Source organism: Loxodonta africana, chromosome 9, assembly GCF_030014295.1.
Source record: "Loxodonta africana isolate mLoxAfr1 chromosome 9, mLoxAfr1.hap2, whole genome shotgun sequence".
In the NCBI taxonomy this organism is placed as follows: Eukaryota; Metazoa; Chordata; class Mammalia; order Proboscidea; family Elephantidae; genus Loxodonta; species Loxodonta africana.
The window spans coordinates 33,454,963-33,473,987 of NC_087350.1; the positions used below are offsets into that span (position 1 = coordinate 33,454,963).

The 19,025-nt window shown below is 38.5% G+C and overlaps 1 protein-coding gene across 6 annotated transcripts in view; it reads left to right on the forward strand.

Moving 5' to 3' along the window:
• The window catches only part of PRUNE2 (prune homolog 2 with BCH domain), a 313,858-nt gene that overhangs the window by 80,873 nt on the left and 213,960 nt on the right, over positions 1 to 19,025 (forward strand). For 5 of the 6 annotated variants that reach the window (XM_064291211.1, XM_064291209.1, XM_064291212.1 and 2 more), the window contains 2 exons: positions 9,655 to 9,807; positions 16,069 to 16,169. In XM_064291211.1, the coding sequence (XP_064147281.1) occupies positions 9,655 to 9,807; positions 16,069 to 16,169 (254 nt within the window). The remainder of the gene's footprint in view (positions 1 to 9,654; positions 9,808 to 16,068; positions 16,170 to 19,025) is intronic. The other variant, XM_064291210.1, reaches the window with a different exon arrangement.

Consider the following 19,025-nt stretch of genomic DNA (forward strand, 5'->3'; position numbering starts at 1 on the left):
AAAATTTAAGAAGCATTGTTTTCTAATTATTTGTGCAAGAAGAAAATATGCTCATTCAGATGCAATCATCAATGACCCTGATTTTTGGAAGCGCATCTTTTAACTTTTTCCTTCCCCTCTCTATCTCTGTTTTCGTCATTGCAGTTCTCCTTTTCCTTGTTTTCTTTATCCTCTTCCTTCTTTCCTTTTCACCTTTTCCTTTGCTTCTCCGTCCTCCTGTCTGCTTCTAAGATCTTTTCATTATCATTTTCCAAGAAACTGATGTCTGAATGTATCTAAAGCCACATTATACAATCATGGTGGCCTAGAGTTAATGCTTGGTTATGCCCTGGGTTTGTGCCCAAAGCAAACAACTATAGACCTGCCAGACTCTTCAATCTGTATTGTTTTATTTTCCCAGCGAAGTGTACTAGAAGACTATTGCCAAATTTAAGATCTATGAAATTGCTGGATCATCACATTGGGGGTTTGGAGATTTGTGTGCCCATGAACGTGTGTGTGTGTGTGTGTGTGTGTTTGGGAATAAGCTGGCAATAATGAGCTTCCAGTCACTGATTATCAGGCACGTTTCCCTCACAGCTACATGTTACCCAAATGACCTTTCACCTTTATGTGTATACAGTCTTGACAGAAGCCACAAGATGAAGACTGAGATAAATAACTTCAAATGTTCTCAGCTGAGGACGTGAAAAAACTATGTTCCCAATATTTTGAAAACAAATTCTTTCCTTTCCATTGGTAGTTCCATTTGACGTTTCCTAAAGAATCTGGCTATTTTAGTAGCCTGGATTAACAGCTTCAAAAAGATCCTTTTAAGGAGGTCAAATAGGCAAGAAACAGAGCCAGGTTTTTTTTTTTTTTTTTTTCCTCCTTCTGTCTCTTGGCCAAAGAGTGATTCATACTACTCCCAAAATGGTTAGAAAGTCCAAGGGGAATTACGTCACCTGTTTTGCTTAGGAAGTGGGAAGACTGATGTTGGAGGTGGGGGAAAGAAAAGATATATATTTTTTTCTTTCCGCAAGATACAGAACCAAGATGATTCCTCAACTTCAGACTGTTAATTGTTTCTTCCGGCAAATAAAGATAAGCCTTATTTTTAAATTTAGACATTGTAAATTTATAAGAATTTTAAGCACTTGAATAATACGTTTTTTAAACCTTTTCAGACAAAAATGTGAACTGTTATATTTTCTACTTTTATTTTGCCTCTCTGCCCTCCCCCCTCAATTATTCTTTCCTTAGCTTTTTTCAGTGTGAAAAAAAGTCAATCCCAGGTGAAACAGGAAAAGAGGTTTAAATCCCTTCTTCTAAGAATTTATCATGCAGAATATGCCTTTATTGTGCTGAATGTTTTCCCCTAACAAATTCTGACTTCATTGGATCATGTTTAGTGTTAATGTACTTCTGTTGCTTTTGGCAGGAGGTCTTTTACTTCTACATTTTTGTTTTTGAACAAAGAATATTGCGGTCAATTTTTTTCTAAAGAAATGAAATGTTTGTTTACTATTTTATTATAATTGCCTTCTTTGTTGCTCGTTGTTACTCCCCCGTGGCCTGTGAATAGGTGGGACACTGGGTACGTGTGTTTGGATTTATTTCTTTAGTTCTGCAGAATTTGCTTGCAAGTTAAGTCAGTCCTCACTACAAAAACCGGTTGGAATAAGCTATGAGGTGTCTCTGGCTAATGTACATTTTGATACTGATATTTAACTAAGTATGTGGCTAAGTGGGTTTTTAATATCAAATAGAAAAAAAATTCGCCACTGAGTAGTCCCTTGGGTAAAGTTAGACCATAGCCTGTCCTTCTTGGTGTTTGCATTATTCTAACTATGACCACAGAAGGCCCTCAGAGCATGGTGAGCATCTTTTTATTTTTTTCCCTGGTTATGTTAGTACCTCATCTTCTTTCTAATTCTCAAGTCAAACTTAATCGAATAGCCAATGTCAGAAGTCACAATAATTTATTGAATTATTCTGTGGCATTGTTTAAAGCAGTGTCTGTTAGATTAATTGCTGGATACTGCCTTTATATTTAATGTCTTTTAAAAGTAAGATGCCCATCTCCTGTCTGGAGGGAAGATGGGAGGGTAGAGGGGGTTAGAAACTGGCAAAATGGCCACGAAAGGAGAGACTGGAAGGAGAAAGTGGGCTAACTCATTAGGGGGAGAGTAAGTGGGAGTATGTGGTAAGGTGTATGTAAGTTTATATGTGAGAGAGACTGACTTGATTTGTAAACTTTCACTTAAAGCAAAATAAAAATTATTAAAAAAAAAAAAAGATGCCAAAACCAAAGAAACTGTGTTCTTGGTTTGACTGCAAGCCAGGCACATTTTTGTCAAATTTGTTCCTAAGTATTTTATATTTTTGATGCAATTTTAAATATTGTTATCTTAAAATTTTGATCTTTTAATTATTGTTTATAGAAAGTCAGACAATTTTGTATTATTGACCTTATATCCAACAAACTTGCTAAATTTACTTATTGTTCTAAGTTTATAGATTCTTTTGAGTTTTTTACTTACACATACCATAATTTTTACATAAATAATATGCACCTTCTATGTTTGCCAACCACGCCCTTCTCCTGTGAGGTATTTCTGTATGCTGATTTTTTTAGGGAGCAATTGGTAAACAAACCTAGAAGTTGCATGTTGTTTGCATAAAAATGCAGTCATCCATGAGGAAAAATGTTTTTATTCCTTCATTTTCTTAACTTTTTGTTTCTTTTTCTTACCTTATTTCTCTGGCTAAGACTCACAGTGCAGTGTTGAATAGAAGTAGAAATTTCTACCACAAATTCTTGATTTGTGGAAGAAATCTTTCAGCATTTCTCAAATATAATGTTTGCTTTTTTTATTTGGTTTTTATAAATGCCCTTCATCAAATTAAGTAAGCTGTTGTCTTTACTGAGATTTTGTATAATGATTTAAGTGTTAGATTTTTATCACATGGCTTTACTATATATATTGAGATGATCATATTATTTTTCTTCTTTATTCTGTTGATGTGGTGGATTATACTGACTGATCTTTGAATGTTAATTTGTCCTTTCATTTCTGGGAAAATCCCTACTTGGTCATTACACAATATCCTATTATACATTGCTGAATTTGATTTGATACTATTTTATTTAAAAAATTTGCATATATGTTTATAAAACAGGCTTTCTTTTAATTATTTTAGTTTACATTTTTCACCCTTTTGATTAGTATTCTTCTATAGACTCTTTGATCAAAACATTCAGTAATGGTAGCTGGGCACCTTCCAGTTCTTACCTCTTGGCATATGAGGCAGTTGTTCACGGAGGCAACCAACAATTCTTTTTTGTAATGTCTGTATTAGGTATTGGTATCAAGATTATTCTAAATTCATAAAATAAGTTGGGAAGTGTTCCCTCTTTTGCTGTTTTTTTTTTTTTTTTGGAAGAATTTGTGTAAAATTGGTGTATTTTTAAAGTTTCAACTATGGATTTTGAACTGTATATTTATTCTTGAACATAGAACGATCCAGATTTTACATTTATTTCCGGCTAATTTTGGCAAGTTGAGTTTTTCTAGTAGTATCCATTTCCTTTAAATTTTAAAACATATTAAAATAAAGTTGTTAATATTATCTTTAACATCTACCTAGAATTAATAGTTATGTCACCTTTTCATTCCTAATGTCGATAAATTATGCTTTCTCTTTCTCCCCCCGAGCAGTTTTCGAAGCTATTTATATTAGTCTTTTTAATTAATCAACTTTTGTTTTGTTGATTTTCTGCATTGTATGTTGTTTTTTAAATTTTGCTCTTATCCTTGTTATAGCCTCCCTTCTACATTTTTTAGTTGAAGTTGCTACTCTATTTCTAATATCTTCAGATGGATAGTTAGATCATAATTTTTAGACTTTATTTTTTTCATCATATGTATGTTTTTAGGCTATAAAATTTCCTCAGAGCACAGCTTTAACTGCATCCCATTAGTTTAAATGACCTATCTTCATTATCATTCAATTAAAAATACATTCTAGTTTAGATTGTTACATCTTCTTTTACAGTGAGTTATTTAGAAATATATTGTTTAATTTTCAAACATTCGAGGGTTTCCTAGTTATTGTTTTATTACCGATTTTTACACTATTCTCACTATGACCACAGGACATACATTTTATAATTGTAATCCTTCAAAATTTGTAAAAATGTAATTTATGTCTCAATAGATGGTCAATTTGGGTAGATGTTTTATTTGCACCAGAAAAGAATATAGAGTCTGACATTGTTGATAACAGAGTTCAATGTATGTCGATTAGGTCAAGTTTGTTATCGACGTTGCTGAAATATTCTATATTTTTACGGACTTTTTTGTGTGCAAGTTCTTAGAGTTGCTGAGAGAGATGTGTTAGACTTTCTGACGATAACTGTGTATTTATCTCTTTCTCCATCCAGTTCTGTCTACTTTTGCTTTATATATTTAAAAAGTGTGTTATTAGTGCATAGAAATTTAGAATTTATATATCTTCCTGAGAACTTAACCCTATAATAATAAAAAAAATTGTCTTAATCTCAAGTAATTTTTTTTGCTTTATGGTCTGCTTTGTCTGGTATTAGTATAGTACACCAGCTTCCTTGTGGTTAGTGACTGTGTGCCATATCTTCTTCCGTCCTTTTACTTTCAACCTTTGTATATCATTATATTTCAGGTGTGCTCTTATAAGCAGTATATTGTTGTTTTCAGAATTCAGCTTGACAATTTTCTCTTTAAATTGAAGTATTTTGTTTCTTTACATTTAATATAAGTACTGTTGCATTTGTATATATATTTATCATTTTTTTTACTTGTCTCACTTTTTTCCTCTTTCCTTTCTTTTCCTACTATATACTAATAAGTAATTTTTGTTATTAAATTTTTCTAGTAGCTTGTCGTGAATTATTTTTAAAAATTCTTTTAGTAGTTACAGTTGAAATTAAAACATGCAATTAAAATGTCATATAAATTAATATTTTTACTATTTCCCTCACAATCTGAGAACCTTAGAGCATTTTATCACTACTTTTTTTTAACCCCTTCTGGATTTTGTAGTATTACTGAAAGGTAATTTAACTGTACTTGTATTTTAAATTTGGTAAAATAGTATTCAGTTGTTTTTTACAGTTAATATTCATTTATATTTACCTGCATCTTTACATTCTCCAGTGCTCTTCTTCCCTTCCTGCATTTCTTTGTTTCCATGTGGAATAATTTTTCCCTGCCTTTGCTGTTCCTTTTAGTGTGTGTCCTTTCTCTGGTGACAGATATTTTCAGGATTTTTTTTTAAACATCTTTTTTGTTTTAATTTTTTCAAATGTTTTTATAGAATTCTAGATTGGCAGTTATATGAAGATATCTTATATGAAGATGTAATTCTGCTGTCTTCTGGCTTTCATCATTTTAGCTTTCAGTCTTATTGTAGACCTTTTGAGAGTAATATGTCTTTTTTCTGACTCATTTTTATATTTTTTCTCTTTGTAATTTTTAGCAGTTTTACTATCATGCGTCTAGCAGTGTATTTCTTTATGTTTATCCTGATTTGGGTTCATGGTGTTTCTTGAATGTTATAGGGAAGGCTTTCATTAATTTTGAAAAAATTATTATTCATTACCTTTTCAAATGTTGTTTCATCCAAATTCTCACTCTCTTTTCCAAGAGTAATTCCTGTTACAAATAGGTTAGACCTTTTCTCCATGTCACCTGTCTCTCTTATGCTCATCTCTGTATCTTTCATTCATTTTTCTCTCCATGCTTCAACATGGATAGTCTCTTCTAACATACTTTCTGGTTCATTATTTCTCTCCTTGGTGTGTCTAATCTCCTGATAAACACGTTTTTGAGTTCTTAAATTCTCAATTTTAAAATTTTATTTGATTTTAAAAAAAGATTGTTCCCAATTCTTTATTGTAATTCTCCAGCTAATGTTTTGATCATCTCTGGCTCTGTTTCCATTCTTTGTTTTTTCTCTTGAGTTTCTAGTGTTTTGGTCTTATTTGCTTTATGCCTGGTACTATTTTATTGATCCCTGAAAAATGGAGTGATTCTGAGGCTATCAATGATGAAATTGTTTTGCACAGTTTTGATCATCAAAGGCAGTTAGGAGAGGGGAAGATCAACTTAATCTCTTCTGTGTTTAAGCTGATTCAGATCAGAATTTCAGTCTGTGTAAAGTCGTGTCTATTTTTGCTTTACCCTTTTAGGGCTGTTCCCATTGCTGTTGAGTTGATTTTGACTCATGGTGACCTTAGGTAGAACTACCCCTGTAAGGTTTCCAAGGCTATAATCTTTACCAAACCATACTTCCACATCTTTCTTCCATGGAGTGGCTATTGAGTTTGAACTACTGAACCTTCATTTAGCAGCCAAGTGCTTATCCATTGCCCCACCAGGGCTCCTTTCTCCTAGAGGCTGACAAAATATTTCTGTAAAGGGCCAGATAATAAATATTTTAGGCTTTACAGGCCATATGGTCTCTGTCACAGCTATTCAACTCTGTCATCATAGTACAAAAGTTACCATAGACGATACATAAATGAGTGGTTATGGTTGTGTTTGAATAAACCTTTATTTATAAAAATAAGCACTGCAGATTTGGTCCACAGAATAGTTTTCCAATCCTTCTCCTAGGGTGTAGCCCTCCAGAGTTCCCCTCTGAAAACCTGGGCTTTTTAACCAAGACTCCTTCTTCATGGAGGGCCCTTAACTCCAATTTTTATCTCCCTAGCCCTTTGAACCTACTGATAAATTTGCTACTTCTCTAACCATTGGATGCAATTTATAAATTAGCAAATGCCTTGAGGGAAAAACCAAGACCAGAAGCTGGGCACACTTCTCTGTACTTACTTTCTCTCGAGGTCCTTTCTTCTTAGGATTCTTTCTTCTCGGTCCCTTTTGCCTGGGAGACTCTCTGATGCCTTTGTAGATTTTTTTTTTTGTATCTTGAATTTTATGTCATAAATTGTGAGACCACAAGGCATATTCAGAAGGCCAAATCTATCTTCAAATGATAATTTGTGTTTTCTGCATGCTGACTCTTCCTTCCTTAATTCTCATCTAAACAATCTCTTAGCCAATCTTCCCAATGTAACTTTTCTATTCCATTCTCCACATGGTAGCCTGAATGATTCTTACAAGACATAATTTTGACCACATTTTCTCCCTACTTAAAGCTCTTTAATGATTTCCCATTCATCCCAGAATTTAAAAAACAAACTTTAAGATTGTTTGCAAGGCTCTTCATGATCTGGCCGTTGCCTACCTCTCCAGCCTCGTTTTTCAGCATTTCTTCCCTAAAATGATACTATTCAGCGTTACTTAATTGCTTTCCTTTCCTTCAACTGGCCAATTTCTCTACCACATCATTGCCCTTGCACGTGATCTGTCTGGGTCATAATTTCCTCTTGGGCTGCATTTGTCCTAAATCTCTAGTCATCCTGCAAGTGTCAGCTGAAGTTAACTCTATCTAGGAAGCCCTGTCTGACCCCTGAATCTGGCCCCCTGGATTCAGAGTGCTGTGTATTTCCCCAGTGATAATTCTTAACCCCTCATATTGAAATTTAAGTGTTTACTATAGCTCCTAAAGTACTGTAAGCTTCCAGGGGCAAAGCTATCGCTATTCCGATCTTGAATCATTAGCATCTAGCGGAGTACCTGGTACATAAAAAAACAAAACAAAACAAAAAAACCCACCAAATCCGTTGCTGTTGAGTCAATTCCAATTTATAGTGACCCTGTAGGACAGAGTAGAACTGCCCCATAGAATTTCCAAGGAGCATCTGGTAGATTCAAACTGCTGACCTTTTGGTTAGCAGTCATAGCACTTAACCACTATGTCACCATGGTTCGGCAAACAATTATTGAGTATCTATTGTGTACCATATACTCAATAATTGTCAGCAACCTTGGCAGATCCCTTAGCTGTTGGCAGTGGGATGGTGGGATCGTTTAGTTGTTGTAGAATGAATGAATGATGAATGAATAAAATGCTTTAAATTTGTTGGCAATATTTATTTTTCATTATGAAGTTTACATTCATTTGATCCTCCGTATAACCTTGTAAGCTAGGAAGACAGTATTATTTCTGTTTTAATAATGGGAAAATCTGAACAGAGAGACCAAATGACTTTCCCAGGGCCTTCTAGCATGCTTAATGGTCAATGCAGACCTATTCTCTAGATTCTTAGGCCTCACGTCAAGTGTCCAGATTGTGTGCTTTAGTTTTCCCTCATTTCCAACTTCCTCTTTTACATTCTTATTTCTCTTTCGTTTTCCCTCCCCCATGACTAGACCTATCATCAAGGCCACACTGAAAGCTAGGGAGGTAATGACGCTTTTGATGAATTACGCAGTTGAAGCTTTTTTTTAAGGCTTGGCTGCTAACCAAAAGATTGGTAGTTCAAACTCACCAGTGGCTGTGTAGGAAAAAAAGACCTGACGATCTGCTTCTGTAAAGATTACCACCTAGGAAATCCTATGGGGCAGTTCTGCTCTGTGCTACAGGGTTGCTATGAGTCAGAATCAACTCAACAGCTCACAACAACAAAAGGTTTTTGGAGAGTTTAATCATCCATAATTTTCTCAAAGCAGAGCCACTAACCCTAACTTCTCCCTCTTCCTGTGGGTCTGTGTTAGTCTGGGCACTGGATGCAGGGACAAGGGGATACGACTATTGTAATAACTCTTCCCTTTCAAGGCAAGGGTGTCTGTAGAATTTCTGGGAGTTTTAGAGAGGTTATTCACATTAACATGTTACTTTGTAATATAAACCTGTGCTTTAGAACCAGCTTGTAAATCCTCAAAACTAGATGATAGTAAATTACTTCAAAACTGTGTATGGTGCCTAGAAGGTCAGGAATGGGCTGCAGGTCAACCGGCTTGTCAGATCCTTTAGCTACTGGCAGTGGGCTGATAGGATCCTTTAGTTGTTAAAAGGAGGAAGTTCATACGTAAAAGCAATGATGTGATCAGGGAGAACAATATATTCTCTGTGGTTCCTTAAAGGGAATAACTTCGACTATGTTTTTAAATAGCTTACCATTCACTTCCATTTTGAAATAACTGAAAACCAAATATATCATTTTGTGTGTGTTTGTGTGGGGTGGGGAAAAGCCACCACTTTGTTTCTTGATCTGTTAACTGTCTGCCAACGTGTGTGCTAGGGGTCAGTTAAGTTGTAGAGATTAATACCTGGAGAATAAGGAGGCCAGGCAGGTGGAGCCTGAAGGGTTTTCCAAGAGTTGCCTCCCTTCACCCCAATAAATAGAAAAAGAATCCTTTATAGACAAGTGCACAAACGTTAGAGAGAGAAAACAGGAGTACTACAGCAATCTTTAAAAAATTCAATGACATACTTCTGAAGTTATTCAGTATTTTCTTATTCATAATAGCATATCTGGCCTGGTGTTTATTAGAATGGTTTTCAGCTCTTATCTTCTGAAACACTAAAGTTGTAAGCATTACATTCTGATTATAAAGATTCTAACCACCAGTTGCTGTTGTCTTGAATGCTATGCTCTGATGGCCGATGGTCCAGGCAAGAAACAGGAAGGAGAAACCTAGGTCATCCGGCCAGAAAACATTGATTTTCCTGTCTCATGACCCGGTTTGGCTGAGATGTTTAAAGGTTGTTCCTATTCATGCATTTTAGGTAGCATCCTTTTCCAGAGCCTGACCATGGAATCAGAGAAGATCTCAGAGAGACAGGAGGAAACCCTCTCCATCCTGGAAGAGAAATTTCCTAATTTGCCTCCAAGAGAAGATATCATCAGGGTCCTGCAGGAGACCCAGTTCAGTGCTCAGGGTGAGTGACTATGTCCCCCAGTTCTCTCCCAAGGGGGGTTGCTCTGTGGGATGCAGGTTGAATGTAAATTTGTGCATGCGTTCATTTTCTTTACTCTTGTTTGTGTGTCTGGAAGATTTTTAGGCGCATGCGTTGGCCCACTTGGAAGGAGGCAGCCTGTACTGTAGCTTCTCCTTTGAGGCCTTTGTGTCTGAATCTGAGGTTAATTCAAGTGTCTAATGTGCACCCTAGGGTCCTGGGTGGTGCCAACCGTTAAGCACCCCACTACCTACCAAAGGTTGGAGGTTTAAACCCACCCAAAGGTACCTTGGAAGAAAGCCCTGGCAATCTACTTTAAAAAAATCAGCCATTGAAAACCCTATGGAGCATGATTTTAACATACATGGGGTCGCTGTGAGTTGGAATCGAATCAATGGCAACTTTTTTCTTTTTGTGTGTGTGCACCCAAAATGAATCAATACATGAAATCTCTGTGTTGAGAAGATTCTATCTTGAGAATGTGTCAGGAGCAATGCCAAGCACAATGAGATTTCATAAATCAGTTTCAGAAAGGAATAGTAGAGAAGTGACTGAACTGATGAAATTGTTCTTGAAGTCTAGATTTTATCAAGAAGTTTATAAACAAGTGTCTTAGTCATCCAGCGCTGCCATAACAGAAATACCACAAGTGGATGGCTTTAACAAAGAGAAATTTATCTTCTCACAGTCTAGTAGGTTACAAGTCCAAATTCAGGGCATCGGCTCCAAGGGAAGGCTTTCTCTCTCTGTTGGCTCTAGAGGAAGGTCCTTGTCCTCAACCTTCTGGTCGAGGAGCTTCTCAGGCACAGGGACCATGTGTCCAAAGGACGTGCTCTGGTCTTGGTGCTGCTTTCTTGGTGATATGAGGTCCCCAATGCTCTGCCTGCTTCCCTTTCCTTTTATGTCTTGAGAGGTAAAAGGTGGTGCAGGCCACACCCCAGGGAAACTTCCTTTTGGATCAGGGAGGTGACCTGAGTAATCCTTTTAACCACAGGCAGAGATTAAGATTTATATAGGAAAATCACAAAATGGAGGACAACTATACATGGCCTAACCAAGTTGACACATATTTTTTGGGGACACAATTCAATCCATTACACTCTACCCTTTGGCCCCCCAAAATTCATGTCTTGCAACATGCAAACATATTCATCCCATGATGTCATAGCAAAAGTCTTAACTCCAAGTTCAAAATCCAAATATTCTTACTTATCTGTGAAATCTAGAATTCAAGTTATCTGCTTCCAAGGGTACAATAGCAGAACAGGCACAAGCTAGACATTTCCATTACAAATGGGAGAAACTGGAGAGAAAGAACAGATATCAGGCACCAAAGCAAGTCAGCGGAACACATTACATTAGCCCTCAAAAAAAAAAGCCCTCAAGGCTTTGAAAATAATCATCTGTTCTCTGAGACAATTTACACAATAGCCCTGCCCTCCAGACTTTAGGTATTGGCCACACTCTGCATATTCTGAGTGGAGGCCCCTTAGCCCTGGGCTTCAGCTCCTCCTTCCAGGCTCACTGGGACCAAAACTCTGCTTCCTTAGCTTTAGGCACACCATTCTCCTAGTCCATCGGAGTGGTGACTCCACCCTTAGAAACACTGGAGGCCATGGCTCCACCCTTTGAAACCCCAGAGGTCATGGCTGTACCTTTTGAGACTGAGGCAGCTGGGCTTCTTATGTTGTCTCTTCAGCTTCTATTTCCTGGTTTCTTGGCCTCTTGGCTCCTCAGGCCTCATGCCCACTACTGCCCTGCTGGGGCAAGTGTTCCAAAGCTCAATAGCTCCACCGATAAGTGTCTGGAGGCACCCTATTCCGCCAGGAAGCCTCCTGCACACAGCCACTCAGCTCTCTCTCTCCGTGGGTCTGCTCCAGTGCTGTTTCACGCTGGTCTCCTGGTTCTGCTACCACTGGGTCTCTGCTGTTGCAGCTTCTCTGCCACTGCAGGTTCTCTGCAGCACTGGTCCTCTGCCACTGTTGTAACTATACCCATTCACAGTTTCAAAACTGCTTCTGCATTTTAGGAATCTGTCAGAGCAACACCCCACTCCCAGTACCAAATTCTGTATTAGTCATCTAGTGCTGCCATAACAGAAACACCACAAGTGGATGGCTTTAACAAAGAGAAATTTATTTTCTCACAGTCTAGTAGGTTACAAGTCCAAATTCAGGGCATCGGCTCCAGGGGAAGGCTTTCTCTCTCCGTTGGCTCTGGAGAAAGGTCCTTGTCCTCAATCTTCCCCTAGTCCTGGAGCTTCTCAGGCATAGGGACCCCATGTCCAAAGGATGCACTCTGCTCCTGGTGTTGCTTTCTTGGTGGTATGAGGTCCCCAACTCTCTGCTTGCTTCCCTTTCCTTTTATCTCTTGAGAGATGAAAGGTGGTATAGGCCACACCCCAGGGAAACTCCCTTTTGGATCAGAGAGGTGACTTGAGTAATCCTCTTAACCACAGGCAGAGATTATGATTTATAACACGTAGGAAAATCACAAAATGGAGGACAACTACACATGGCCTAACCAAGTTGACACATATTTTTTGGGGACAGAATTCATTCCATTACAAGGGAAAAAAATCTACAAAAATTTCCTAAATCAGCTATTTTAGTAATAAATAACTATAATGCATTGGGTGTTTAATATATACAGTAAAACCTGCAAAAGCCAGAACATGTATAAGGCAAAAAGCTGTCAGAGAAGGAAAACTGAAATATTTTCCACTAAAATGAATGGTAAGACTGAAAAGAAAGAAAAGTGGTAAGACTGCACCCTGCGAAAGATGAAAAACTTGTGAGACCCAGAAAAACAAAATAGTCCTGTTGAGTTCCAGCTCTCACAGGTTTTACTGTATCAGGTTCTTATGCTCTGTCTTTGCATGGACTAGCTCACTGAATTCTCATGACAACTCTAAGAATCAGGTACTATTATTATCCCCAATTTCCAGATGAAAATGATGAGGCACAGAAAGACTTCTTTGCTTTTCCCAGGTAATATACACCCACCTGGCAAGTGGCCAGGCCAGGATTTAAACCTAGACAATCTACCTTTAAGGTAAAAGCACAGAATTACATGGGTTCCTACCTTAGTTTGAAAACTCCCAAAGGCAGAGCACAAGGCAAAGACTCTAGTTGTAAGTAGTTTATTTGGGAGGTGACAACTGCTATACATCAGCGGGAAACCCTGGTGGTGTAGTGGTCAAGTGCTACGGCTGCTAACCAAAGGGTCAGCAGTTCAAATCCACCAGGCGCTCCTTGGAAACTCTGTGGGGCAGTTCTACCCTGTCCTATAGGGTTGCTATGAGTCGGAATTGACTCGACGGCACTGGGTTTGGTTTTTGTTGGTTATATATCAGCGAGGAAACCGTGGTGGCCTAGTGGTTAAGAGCTACAGCTGCTAACCAAAAGGTGGCAGTTCAAATCTACCAGGCACTCCTTGGAAACTCTATGGGACAGTTCTACTCTGTCCTATAGTGTCACCGTGAGTCGGAATCGACTTGACGGCAACGGGTTTATACATCAGGGAAGGAGATCCAGTGGCACAGTGGTTAAAGAGCTCAGCTGCTAACTAAAAGGTTGGCAGTTCAAACCCACCAGCTGCTCTGCAGTGGAAAGAAATGGCAGTCCACTTCCATAAAGATTTATAGCCTTGGAAACCCTGTGTGGCAGTTCTACTTTGTCCTATAGGGTCACTGTGAGTTGGAATTGACTCCATGGCAGTAGATTTGGTTTTGGTTTTTTATTTTATACATCAGGGTGTGTGTGTGTTTGAGAGATGTTTGTTAAACATTTACCAATACCCACTGGACTATTGAGGGCTACTCCTAAAACCAAACTAAGCCATTTGCCAACAAGTCGATTACAACTCAGGCAACTCCACGTGTGTCAGAGTAGAATTGTACTCTGTAAGGTTTATAAGACTGTGACCTTTAGAAGCAGGCTGACAGGCCTTTCTTCTAAGCTGCCTCTGGGTGGACTCCAACCTTCAGCCTTTTGGTTAGTAGTCAAGCATTTAACCATCTGTGCTACCCAGGGACTCCTGAGGGCTTCTCCCATTGCCGTTGAGTCAATTCCAGCTCATAGTGAAGTAGAACTGCCCCGTAGGGTTTGAAAGGAGTGGCTAGAGGATTCCAACTGCTGACCTTAGTTATCAGCTGAGCTCTTAACTGCTGCACCACCATGGCTCCTGAGGGCTGCTCCCAGGAGGTGTTAATTCCACAGCACTCGCTACTTGCCTCCTGTGAAGGGCCCAGTAGACTCTGGTGGCCAGAGAAAGCCCTCTGGAAAAGAGATGTTTGTGCTGGAGTTTCAGATTCATGCTGGGGTTCACTGAGATGGGAAAATCTGTGGAAATGTGGGTGGGACATATCAGCTCTGCATTCTGTTACATAGGTACATGTATATGTGGCTGCATAATGGTAAGCATTTTGTAATTGGTTTTCAGAGCTAGACCAAACTTTTAATGTCATGACCTATTCTATAAATCACTTCATCCAGCATTGTGATGGATTGTGGCCTTTCCATCTTTGAACCAAAGAAAACTATTTAGTACCTGGCTTAGTTATCTTGTGCTGCTATCACAGAAATACCTCAAGTGAGTGGCTTTAATGAACAGAAATTTCTTTCCTCACAGTTTAAGAGAATAGAAGTCTGAATTCTGGGTGAGAGGTCTAGGGGAAGGCTTTCTTTCACTGTCGGCTCTGGAGGAAGGTCCTTGTCTGTTTTGAGCTTCTGTTCCTGGGTGATCTTCGTGTGGCTGGGCATCTCTCTTTGCCCATCTCTGCTTGCTCACTTGCTTGTTTAATCTCTTTTATATCTCAAAAGAGATTGATTTAAGACACACCCTACACTAATCCAGTCTCATTAACTTAGATAACCCATCCCCAAGAGAGATCATAACCACAAGCATAGAGATTATAACACATATTTTGGGGGAATACAATTCAATCCATAACATTCCACCTTTGTCTCTCTGTAATTCTTGTTCTTCACACATGCAAAACACATTCACCCCATCGCATCATCCTAAAAGTCTTAAATCAATTCCAAGTCCAAAATCTCATCTTCTGAATCAAAATATGGGTGAGACTTTAGGCGTAGTCCATCCTGGGGCAAAACTGCTCTTTATCTGTGATCCTATGAAACCTAGAATACAAGTTATCTGTTTCCAAAGTACAATGGTGGAAAAGGTACAAGGTAGATATTTCCATTACAAATGGGAGAAATTGGAGAGAAAGAAGGGATAACAGGCACCAAGCAATTTCAAAAGCCAGCAGAACAAATTACATTAGCTGAAATAATCCTCTCTTCTCTGAGACCATCTGGGCAATGACCCTGCCCTCCAGACTCTGGATGTTGGCTATGTTCTCTGGATTCTGGGTAGAGATTCCTCAGTCCTGGGCTTCAGCTCCGCCTTCCAGGCCCCCTAGGATGGCACCTCCTAGTCCATCTGAATGGCAACTTCACACTTCAGCCCCTTCAGGCCCTGTTATTCAGCACCTTGGGTATGGCAGCTTCACCTCCTCAGCTTTGGGCAGTGGCCCCATTTCTCTGTCACACTTTAATGGCAGCGCCACACTCTGGGACCGAGTTGGCAGAGATCTAACTCTTTGAAACATAGGAGGCTGTGGCCTCACCCTTTGAGATCCAGGAGATTGTGGTCCCACCCTTGGAAACTAAGAAAGTCCTGCTCCCTGTGCTCTTTCCGGCAGTTCTTTTGGGATCCTTTGACATTGGCTTCTGGTTGGGTTTGGCCAATGGGAAGAGGTAGAAACACATTGTGTATGTGTGTGTGGTGGTGGTGGTGGGGGTAGGGGAAGGAAGGAGAAGAGCGAGGCTGTAGTATTTCTTCCCTGCTTCCTTCTGACTTTGGTGCTAAGTTTTTGGCAGCTCGTCTTCCCACTGTTCCAGATGTCTTTCCTTACCTTGGCTTCTTGCTAACCTCTGGGTGCTTCAGCATCCTTTATTTGTTTCCTCGGTCCTTCCTACATCTCTGTAAGTGCCCTGCCATTAAAGAGTCTTCTTTTAAATCATGAAGAGTTAGTTCTAATTTCTGTTGGGATCCTAACTGATGTATGTGTTGTCAGTAATGTAATTTTTGCCTTAATGTATGTGTTTTTTATGGGTAAATGTATATTAGAGGGGAAAATATTGAAATTGCACGGTGAATTCTTAGAATAATCCACTGATATTACAAAAAAGTTCACACCAAGTACAACATAGTGTTTTCTCTTGTCATTCACAGGTTTAAGTATTGAGCAGACAATACTGAAGGATCTAAAGGAACTGTCAGATGGAGAAATAAAAGTAGCCATTAGTACCGTGAATATGACCCTGGAGGTAAGGGTAAGGATGCTTTTTAAACAATGATAGATTTTACAGAATGGCAGCACGAGCAACTGGAATACAACCCCCTCCCACCATGCCCTATAAGTTGGTGTTAGTCTTGTGCTTTGAATGCTTCTTTGTCGTATATTTGACTAGGAATACAGGTTATTATTCTGGGTGAAAACAGTATGCCAACTCAATGAAAAATGCCAAACCTGTATTCCCAAGTTGAGTGCTGTTTCATTCATCTCAGTAAAAAAATTAAAGAAAAAAAACCTACACCACAAACACTCATGGGTGTGTGTGTGGGTGTGTGTGGTGTGTGTGCACATATAACATGTTTAATAGAAATTACCTGTGTAATTAGGTTCACTTCCTTTTTTTCTCTGCACTACCTTTCATTGTCCACAGAACTTTTCTAAGATAGCAAGTTTCCTTTGGTCTTTGTATGCTATTTGGATACATGTTATTTTCATAATCAGTGAGGAAAACTCAAGTATTAATAAGGAATCTCCTTCCAATCTGTTAAATGAATGATTCAGAGTGAATGCTACTCTTGTCTTTGTGTGTTTCCTTGGTAAATTATCTATTGTCTACTTTGGGAGTTTTCAGTGACTCGTGTGTTAACCTTAATTAACCTAACTAATGGGAACTATGGAAACCCTGGTGGTATAGTGGTTAAGTGCTACGGCTGCTAACCAAAGGGCCGGCAGTTTGAATCCACCAGGCACTCCTTGGAAGCTCTATGGGGCAGTTCTACTCTGTCCTATAGGGTCGCTATGAGTCGAAATCTACTTGATGGCACTGGGTTTGGTTTTTGTGTTTTAATGGGAACTATAGTTTGCAGAAGCAAATTTGTGCTGTGCCAAAGTCTGTGCATTCCTTTACTGTTGTAGTGCCTTGATCAAGCTATCCACTTTTGGTTGATGTGCCAAGCTCCCAAGTCAAGTTTATGGAGATAATATTTGCTGTTTGAGGAATTTGTCTTTCAGTTTTTAGAATTGTATGTTGTTATTCTTTTTTCTCATGGCAGTGGTGTCTATATCAATGCACCTATTCCTGCGGAATAGCTGACATGCCTATGGATATCCACACCTCAGAAAGCCCAAGAGCAAGCCAGTTGCTTTTTGCAGTGATCTCTTTGGAAAATTTATTCCCAGTTGACTGACATCATGATTCAGCTCCCAGATCTATATGAGTACTGGGTGGCAGACTGCCATCACTAAAAATAATCACATTTTATGGTTGTGTAGTGTCTTGTAGTTTATGAACCACATTCTCATTGGACATAGTCGGTAGACGGATTCAACTGTTTCTATGGACTTTCAAATTGATAAGTGCGCCATATAATTAGTTGTTGATATGAATCAATACAAGAAATACATGCAATTTGGGATGTAGTAACTAGATAATCACCTTCAATTAGAACCCTGCTTTGTGTCTAGAAATCCAAGGGAAACACGGATCTTGCAAGGGTCAGTAGCTCTGAGAATCATTTCTACTAGTTCAAGCCTTAGGGTTTTCTTTCTCTTTCCCCCTCCCCTGTCTCCCTTCATTTAATGGCATCTTATTAGGTTTTAAATGCCTTGTTTAGAATTCCTTTCTAAATTAAGATAGAACATCTTGTGATTGCTTAGAGAACTGTCTGTAGTTAGCAAATTATTTTAAGGCTATTAATATAGACTTACCATAGGTTTCCTGTACCTGCATTTATTTACTATATGGGTATACAAATGACTTTGTCAGATACATTAAACTGTAAATGCTTAGCAGTTGAGTAAGTGATAAAATGATCATCTTAATCTTGACAGCAATTTACACAGAGGTCCAGTAGTTAATCAGGTGGTTAAGTACATCTCCGGGAGCGCTATGTGATATTCCAGGAGGGGAGGGAGGAGGACACTTGTATGTATAAATAAGGTACTGGTTTAAACTCTCATCAGCTGAATGAGAGTTTTTTACTTTTGCGTAATGGAGATATGAGAAATGGAGAAAGAACTCCTTAGTAACATCCCATATCGCCCTTGAAAGAGAAAATGTACATTATTTATTTAATCTGCCAGAAAAATCTCCAAGTTAAGGGCAGAGTTTGGTTTTCTCTGTAGGTTGTCTTATGGTACAGTGTGGTATTTTCCAATCTCTATTTATATGTGATAGTATTTCAACATCCCTTTCCCATTTTCATTTTAAAAATGATGACAGAATCCATGTGTATTTGGGAACAGCAGTATTCTGGAAGAAATGTTCTTATTCCCATGACTGTCTAAATCTCACTTCTCCTGTGAAGTGCGATCAAGACACAGGTACTTCCTAATGCCTTTTGTAAATTCTCCATCTTTTATTACCACCCTCTGAACTCTTGCAAGATTTAGTCTAAATGACCTATTTAAGACTTAAGCCTATATAATCTTCTGTTATTTTGGCCTTGTTTCATATATTTAGTCATATTTAGACAATATTTTAAATTAATTGAGGGTAATGGTGGTATCTTTTACTCCTGTTTCTCTATTTCTTGGCACAGTGCTAGGCACATAATAGCTGCTACTAAATACAAATACTTAAATGAATATATATTGGTGTTAAAAATTTGTTACTTTGATATCTGATTTTTATTTCCTTTCGTATTTAAATGAGTGAGTTAGGAAAGCAAAGGTGCCTAGCGAAGCATCCAAGGCAACCTTCTTTGATCCCTTCTAGTTTCTTCTCAGACAACTGTGGTTGAAGATTGGGATCAAACAGATAAAGGATAGCCCACGTATTTATAGATAATGCTGCTTATCCAGCCGTCTAAAAATGGAGTGGGCAGCTTGGTAAAATAGTTAGCTATCTATCACTGGAAGGAATCAACTGGAGGTTCTCTGGCATGCCAGGGAT